This window comes from Etheostoma cragini, chromosome 4 (assembly GCF_013103735.1).
Source record: "Etheostoma cragini isolate CJK2018 chromosome 4, CSU_Ecrag_1.0, whole genome shotgun sequence".
NCBI classification, from domain to species: domain Eukaryota; kingdom Metazoa; phylum Chordata; class Actinopteri; order Perciformes; family Percidae; genus Etheostoma; species Etheostoma cragini.
This window is the reverse complement of record NC_048410.1, coordinates 7,332,892-7,341,780: the sequence shown is the minus strand read 5'-3', so window position 1 is coordinate 7,341,780 and position 8,889 is coordinate 7,332,892. Positions and strand designations below refer to the sequence as shown.

At 41.2% G+C, this 8,889-nt stretch overlaps 1 protein-coding gene across 3 annotated transcripts in view; it reads left to right on the top strand.

Annotated features, from left to right (window-relative positions):
- Positions 1 to 358: 358 nt before the first annotated feature.
- The window catches only part of LOC117943720 (chemokine-like protein TAFA-1), a 118,058-nt gene continuing 109,527 nt past the window's right edge, over positions 359 to 8,889 (top strand). The window contains exons 1-2 of one of the 3 annotated variants that reach the window (XM_034870028.1): positions 359 to 1,084; positions 3,526 to 3,662. In XM_034870028.1, the coding sequence (XP_034725919.1) occupies positions 3,539 to 3,662 (124 nt within the window). In that variant the 5' untranslated portion in view covers positions 359 to 1,084; positions 3,526 to 3,538. Of the gene's footprint in view, positions 1,085 to 1,505; positions 1,600 to 3,525; positions 3,663 to 8,889 lie in introns of those variants that run through there. The other 2 variants (XR_004656415.1, XR_004656416.1) reach the window with 2 other exon arrangements.

The following is an 8,889-nucleotide window of genomic DNA, read 5'->3' as shown; positions in this document are numbered from 1 at the left end:
CACATTACAGCTAGCTTGCAATAGATAATATGGTGATTTCAGCACTCTGATGAGCCACTCTATCTTCTATTAAAAGTGCTGTGCTTTGAGCATATTTCACTCTCACTCCTCAAATGCTGGCGGGCGGTGACTAAAAGAGGCACATTCAGTCATCCTCCTTACACGCCATTTCCAACTCACAAACATACATGTGCAGACACATTCAAAGTGGGCTGAAGGCTATATTGGCATGCCTCCTGATGTAGTGGAAGGGAGGTTGGGATGTAAAGAGGGTGGGTTATTAAAGCAGTCTTCATTTACTGAAGTATTGATGCAGAAGTGGGCAGTCTTGCTTTAAGACATGTGATCTGACTGTCTCTCAGCTCTCTCTTGCTCTCTCTCTTTCCAGCTGGGCAGCGGGCTACATTGTAATACACAAACACACACACACACACACACACACACACACACACACTCACACACACACACGCTCGCTCTGCCTCTCTGACACAGACTCTCTACTTAGTGCGCTGGAGAGAGGACTGAGGCTCACACTATCAGCACAGCTTCTCAATGGGGGGACGCAGCCAAGAGCAGACAGAGCAGTCATCACACTGGAGCCTTCCGCTGCACTCGTGAGAAGGAGACAGCAAGTGAGGAGGGGTAAATTAGCTCCCTGTCATCACAACATAGGAGTTCCACTGACGGAGAAGAGTCAGAGACTGAAGGAAGGAGAAGATAAGAGATCTACATGTTTGTGGCTGATTAAGCAGTGACGTGATCAGCCTCCCATCACCTCAAATCCTGGCCAGTTTGTGACACAGACCCCCGGGTGTTTCGCTTTGGGTTACTGTGTTGCCAAGGATTTAAAAAGGAACTGAGTAGCAGGGGTCCAGTGGAGTGAATACTGAGGGGGGTTTGAGGGGCGGGGGGCAGCATTTTAGCCCCTTTTGTGCGCTGTTGGGCATTTCTGTTACTGGAATTCCAGGCTGGAATCCCTGGCTTCAAAGTATGGATGGATTTAAGACAGAGGAGTGAGTCTGCTGGGCAGACAGGCAGGCAGTGATTCGGACTGAGCTTTTTTCCTCCTAAACACACTGCTCAGGTAAGGGTGTGGGACTTTCGAGGAATACCTCTGGTGTTTGGGGACGGTTTGGGTGGGGTGTAGATTTTCCAGGACAACTGTATCTTGGAGAAGCAGTCAAATGTGTCCTAGTTAAGTAAAGCTGATTGGATTTGACTGTGGGACGGTAGTGAAATATGGAAAACAGCTTTCACTAAAAAACACCTTGAGCTGTATATCACAATACATTCTGTATTTGACAAGTATGTTAAATAAGTTTCAAATGCATTTAAAACAAATAGGGTGAATATACTTATACTAATACTATTAATACTACAGCATGCTGAAAGACAAGTGCATTGCATTTAATAAAATGCTAAAAGTTCTGATGTATTTATATAAAGGAAGCCTAAATAGGCTACTGTGATGTTGTGACACCTCGATCCTCCTCTGTGGTTTTCTCTCGCTGAAGTTGTCTCCACAGCAGAACAAGTGCAGGCTACGAGAAACAAAAGGAGTCCAAATTGGCCAAATCAATGTTGAACGCACGTGCATCGGTAGGTTGTGCGCCTGCAGGTCTGTCGGCTGTTTCTTTTCTTTTTTTCACTCCTCGACCGCATTTACTATCACGCGCTGGACTTTATTGAATCACGCACGGAGGAGCTGTCCTCCCTCGTTTTTACGTGACGTTACAAAACTGAGAGTAAACTGCGTTTATTGCCTTTCTTTATCACATGGAAAACTAGATGGATATTTATATAAAAGCTCTCGTGCGCTATAAAAAACGAGGCTGTAACAGCGAGTAGAAGAGTTTGGTTCTGGTTTCTTGAAAGCTGCTTTCTTTCCCTCTGAAGTTCTTTTTAAATGATGCCCATGCTTGTTCGTTTTCTGCGAAAGTCTACCGTGCGTCTCTGGTGAAAAACGGCTGGTAAGAACCACATTTTATGTTCGAGAATAATGCGAAAAATGAAAAACCGGGAGGAGCTCAGAGTCTATGCAATATGCAGTTAACCATGCAAGCGCAACGATTCTTATGAATATGTAGCCAGCTTGGCGAACAGACATACTGTGTGGGTATAAAAAAAAAGAAGAGGAAAACATACCCATGGGACCAGTTCAAATTTCCACGGAACCGCAGAATGGTGTAGGCTATTTAGTGCAGGGGTGGGGGATTTTTAATGTGCTGTTCATAATTATATGCCTAATTTTCGCTGAATTTATAAGCAGTCTCAATGTCACTGAGGGCACAGAACATGTTGGCAACATTTAAAGCCTAATGGCGTTAATCTCAGATGCTCATCAAAACACAAAGTGGTCGAGTTGGAGCAAACAAGCAAGCAGTGGCTTTGATACTTTCCGGAAACACTTTACTGTATTGGATCAGGCCTTCTTTTATTCTTCAGACATATGAAACATATCTGTCTATACAGACTCCTTAGTAAAATGTCAAATTTACGTGGTTTGAAGTTCATATTGAAACGACTCCCTGAGGCTTACAGTCTGCTTCATATTCTCTTGTGTATTGAGATCTGGTAGAATCAAACATTAAAGGAGTGTACAATTAACACTATCACATTAGAGTATCAGATTCACACAAAAAGTTGCCAACTCAGTGAAAAAATGACAAATGTAGGCTAAAACAAATGCAGTCAGTGCAGTGTGTGATAACTGGGTGATCTTATTATTCTCAAAGACTACAGATCAGTCCAAGGACTATTATATTTGTCTAAACAGTCATAAACAGTCTCAGTGAGCAGTGTGTAGTCAGCAGGGAGCCTAAACACACCAAGCCACAATTTGAGTTGGAGGAGGTGGGCTTCTAAGTTTCCCACTGCGGGGTCCTGAATGGAGAGAAGAGCTAATAACACCTGGAAAGGAGGAGAGCCTCATTATTTAATGAGGGCTAAGGCGTGTCTCCATATGCTGGCCCTCACCAGCCATTAGGCTCTTGCTGAACAAATCAGCGAGATGCTTCTTCGTGCTTCGAAATGCAATCTCTTATAAACCTTTTTTTAGAATATTAAAGGCTTAAATGTTGCTGCTGTTGTTGTTAATGGAACTGTAATTTCCATAAAGATATAACATAGCAAGATCAATATAAAATCATTGCAGTATGATAAAAGGTTATTTTTCATTTTCTGAATTTCATTTAATTTAATTTAATTTAATTTAATTCTTTTGTGGTACAATTCACTTCCATACTGGTTTGGACCAGACGGATGTTGACATGATTATCTATCTGTGTTTGAGTCTGCTCTTCTTTTTCCTACTATTATTATAAGAAAATGTCCATGCACATACCCTTTAAATAAATCATTCTTTCTAGGTTATATCAAAATAGATAGCAGTATACTATTTAGTTCCTTTTGATTGGCACTTTAAAGAAAAAACTAATGCGTGTGTTTATGTATGGAGACATGCTGTAATACAACTTTGTCCGTATTTACCTTTTGTTTCCCCCCCCGCTGCGTGCCGTCCTGCAGACTCGGCCTTACCATGTCCTGGTTGTTGGCCATGTGGATTAGCCTCGGCTTCCTGCTGTTGTGCCAGGCCACTCTCTACCAGACCATCCAGCAGCACCATGTGGCCCGGCCCGGTCGCACCGACATTCTCACCCTGGGTACGTGTTCCTCTTTGTCAGAATTTCGGCTTCACAGCACAGCATCCCAGTGCGAGACGTTGCCCTCTTGATGGGGCAGCGGTTCTCAGCTTTGGCTGTTTAAAAGCAACAGACTGAAAGAGATTGCTTCTCTATGTCAGAATGATTTGCCACAGTACTGTACTGTAACATGATGATTCACCATGCTCAGTCAAGCAAAGGAAAAGACTGCTAATTGTGCTTGCATGTTACGTTGTTATATTTAGTCATACTATATCTACCATATGCATTTTGTGCTATTTATAGAAGAACTATGTAGGTTGTTTACTTTGGTTTCAGCAACAACATGGAAACCCTGTAGGATAAACAGCATCTTCAAACATTGTGAGTTAGCTGGTAGGGAGATGATTTGTATGTGCAGCAAAGAGTTCTTGACTATGACCCCCTAAATTTTATTGGCAGACTGCTACGAGTAGGACAAACTGTTGGCAAAAATCCCTATTACTGTGCTGGTAGCCAAGGGAGCTTTGATCACTGTGGCTTAGATGGTGATGACAATTATGTTTCCCTTTTGCACTAGGAACGTTTCGCAATTAAGCTCGACGCCTTCTGCACCGTAGGGGCAAAAGGGGAGGGTAGACGCCGAGGCGGATCTAATTCTCTGATTATGGAAAAGCTTACCAGCATTGCTTATGGTGTATGTGGGAGTGTTACAGGGACAGCAAAGGTTTTCTTGAGCAAAGCGAGGGCTTTCTTTAAGCTTCTAACAATGAGTGTGACTCCCATGCTGAACCCTCGTTCAGAGTGGGGCTCTCTCCAGAAGCCAAGTGGCTGTTAAACATTGAGGCTATCTCCTGCTTGGTTCGCTTAGTGCGTGTGTTGCATTGCCAAGCAAAAAGACAGTAGTTGAAGCACAGAAAGAGAAAAAAAAGTCCAGCATTGAATTTCCCATTCTTGTGTTGAACATTGGTGGCTTTAAGCAGCATGTCGGAGAATTGGCTTACTTTTGGTTGAAAACAGCTGACACAGTAAAATCCCAGCTGTGATAGATATAAAGTTCTCAAAGTATCCCGGTCCCATTAATTGGAACAAGAGGGTGAGGGATGAGTGACAGAGAGCTCCGAATAAATTTTTAAAGGCTGGCTCCCAGTTTTTTCTGTTTTTTTCCACTTCTTTTTGACTTGATGGCAAGTCGAGCTTGGTGCCAAAGATGTACAAGGAAGTGCAAGGCTCAGTAAGTGTCTCTTGAATAATGCAGTTGTCCCAAAGGGAAAGAAAGGAAAAAAATAAGAACCCCCCCCCCAACCACCACCCCCGTCGTTGATCTAGAAGAGTCATATAGGCAAAAGATAGTTGGCTGAGGGTTCTCTGGAAGATTTCTGTCACATAGATCAACTCACACACTTACTGCATACAACATTGAGAAGGGTACAGACAAGCACATGCTCACACATCATTTTCTCACGGAGGCCATTATGGTGTGGCATTTTCATCAGCCATCTGGGGATACTATAGCTGTGTTCAGGACACATCAGGTCTGACAGGGTGCAAGCTTACTCTGTACAGATGAATAATACACACGTTATTTGTTGATTTAATTTTTGTAACTCTCAGATTTCATTTATGTTATTACACTGATTTAGGCTGAGCCTCTCAATTTTGAATAACGTCACCAAGAGTCAATCAAAAGAGATGTTTTACAGTGTACCAACATTCACACAGAGACAATGCCTACAGTGTTATTTAAACACAAGTACTCTCCAGAAAACTTTTTTTAAAATTCAACAAACTATGATGGATGACAGCCATAATTAGTACTGACCATCATAATCTGAGGACATGTTATGATATTTTACTATCCTTATCAGGCTTCCTAGGAATGAGGGTATATCACCAATGGGCACACAAAGATAACACATCTCTGTCTGTGTTTTTTTCTCTGCTGCTCAGCAACTGTACAATTTACAGTATATCATGTTTTTTTTAAGAGGATTAAGCTGACATCAATCTTACTCAGCCGTGGAGTAGCGTTAACCGATCTAACCAGAACTGCTCTCTCAGAATTGAAATGCTATGATGAATATTTGAATTGGAATTGATTTTATAATTAGAGAAGCTCTCTGGTTTCATTGAGGCCAGAACCCTCAGATACTGTATAAATAGCTATGGCTATGTAGGGCATAGCAAGAAAAAGATGTCTTGCCTTGAAAAATCCATTGGGTTTAATGCTTTGTCATTTTTTTTACGTAATTAAATAATGTTTCTGTGTTACTAAACGACATGGAAAGATGTGTGATGTACTGCTTGCCATACAGACAATTAAGTTGTGAAATGGTTTTATTAATGAAGCATGAGAAATACAAGATTCAAAATGTCTGTGCTGGTACATAGATTAATAGTAATTTATCTTAGACTCACACTCGCCTTCCATTTGCTCAGATTATTGATTTATTATTGCTTTATTGCTTGATGACATGATAGGCAAAGCTGCTTCTCTACACCTTGTGATTTGGCATGCTTTGCTTCTGTACTGTCTTCTGGACAGTCTTATTCTAAGTTTTAAAGTGAAGTCCGGGGTTTGTATGTAGTAGGAAAACCTGTCCTGAAATACATTTTTGTGAATTTTGGCATGTAGCCCAGCTGACTGTGTGAGATACTGAGTGGTACAAAAACTCACAAACCATCCCACATAGACAAAGATACACAGACAAGGGGCTATGTGAGTATCTGAGGAGGAAGTGAAGGTCATGTTGAGATTCGGCCTGTTGAAGCATGTAACAATGTTTGTGAAATCAGCTCATCTGCCTTCTGCAACTATGAGGTGTCGATGCATACCAGAAAAAAAGTGACTGCTGAGATAAAGTTTCAAGATCGCATTGATTTTATTTATTTTTCAAATGTTTCCGTGACAAATCAGCATAGTCACCGCTGAGGCGGAGATTGAGTAACGAGTTGCCTGACTGCTCCGTCACCTGCTCAGGAAGCGGTGCCGCTCTCTTTCCCATGAGCCTCTGCTCCACACAGCCTCCCATGCATCCTGCTAGTGTGGCTGAAGATTGATGGCGGCCTGATTCTGGGCAGCCAATTCTGGTCTCTCAAGAAATAATCCACTACATTGACAGATGAGCTGAATGTGACATGACACACACACACACACACACACACAAACACACACACGCACACGCACACACACACACACACAAAACCCCCGTTCTCTCCCCACCTGCCAACACAGCGAGCAGAAGTGTTCATTGCCAAGACTGCTGCTTGCAGAAATCAGGCCACTCTTGACAGGACATAATATTGGACTCCATCACAAGTCAGTAAAAGTTCAACAGATTTACATTGTCTCTTCATTGCTGAAGTTACTGCGGATTGAGTGTTAAAATGAAAGCGCCCCTGACTGTCTACATACAGTATTCTCATTAAGTTACACTATGTGGGTACTGTATTTATTTACCCTTGTTCAGCTGAAGTATGCATACAGTAGCCATGCTCATAATGTATCAATACCCAGAGGGGCAGTCTGAATATAATAACACTTTAGCTGCTGCTTTCTTTTATTATCACTTTGACAGGGCAGTTTAAGAGAATCTAAGATCTAATAGAACAACATGATTTCTGTTCCAGGTGCAGCTGTAAAACTAACTCTACTTACACTAGTTACACTTTGATAGCATTCTTTTTTTTTGGCAGCCATGTTGACAAGGCAGCACAGTGTATATGTGCACGATTACAGAACTATACTCAAGTCCTTATTGTGTAATTGATCTGCTGTTTATTTGAAAGAATATAGTAATCAAAGGCTGAAATGAAATGATTAAACTGTGAGCCATATAGGCATGCTGATTTGTGCATAAACATAAACAGTGTGACACCGTACACAGAATGGGTAATGGTGTAGTTGAAAAGGCTGATAACGGAGTGCTGTTGCTGTTATGCTTACATCCACTGATTTGAAATGACTTGTGAAGTCTAATCACAGATGATCGGAAGGCCTTTTAATGAGCTCATTGTTCTGTGTGCCTTAATGCTTAAAAACTCTTTGAGGTGAAAGAAAACATTTAATTACTTTGATAGCCAAGATGCATCATATGGTCAAACAAGAGCAACAGCGTGAACATCAACAAGGATGTTTTGGGTAAATTAAGAAAAGCATCTTCACCTTCAAGAACATAACCTGTCAAAACTCAAGTTTTTTATTTGAAACTTTAGATCTAAGGGATGTGGTTTTAGGGAACATCTGAGAAGATACAGGGTGTTGAAATGAACCCTGAACTTGATTTAGGATAGCTGTATTTTGTTGAATGAGGACAGGGTTGATGTCTGGAAGCCATACGTACTACAGAATGAATTGATTTTTCTTTTCTTTTTTCCCCATTGCCAAACGGATGGCTGCTTCAGAAGATTGATTATTTTTCTGGCAGTATTTGGAAATGTGAAGAAATTAGCTTCACTGGCACATAAACTGAATGAACACAATGTTTTCAACTAGGAACTCATTTGCATGGTTCTCAGACTCCTCATTACCAAGAGCTTGACATTAGCGGCAGAAACGCAAAAGTGAATGTGCACTGTTTTTTTCTCTTCAAAGTGGTAATTTTGCTGCTTTGCTTTTTCTGGAGGTGTAAGAGCTTTTATAAACGGAAGATCCACCCATACTACCCACAGGAACAGCTTTCAATATAGGCTCCTTGTGTTTGTTTTTTTTGCAGTTAAATCAGCTTTATTTACATCCCCATTAAACTGTGGGGACTAATTGGTGTAGGAATTGATGGTGAAAGAAAATTCATTTAAAATCTCTTCAATGGGTGATGCCTTAATCATTTTTTTAAACAGAACCAAGTCATTGCTGTCCATGGTTGTGGGAAAGCCTTTTTTCATCCATGCTTTTTTCTTTTACTAAATATTCACTTGTGCGGGTATCATGTAAAACTGCCTCTTTAAGAGCTAAGTTAAACTATAGGGCGGTGGAAACCATAAATTATATACGAGGCAAATTAGAAACATTCAATTTTTGAACATGGCATCTGCAAATCCTGCCCTTGCCAACAAAGGAAGTAAAATCCTATAATCTACCCCCACATGGGATTATAATTGCTTTGAAAACGTTGGGCTTAGGTAGAGAGCTTATCGGCGATATATGATTTAACTTTCTATCACACAGCATGCCCTTCGAGGTAATGAAAGCAACCTTTCTAAAAAAACTAGGCAAGAACTGCCCGAGCATTCAGGTGCTGAACAGCTC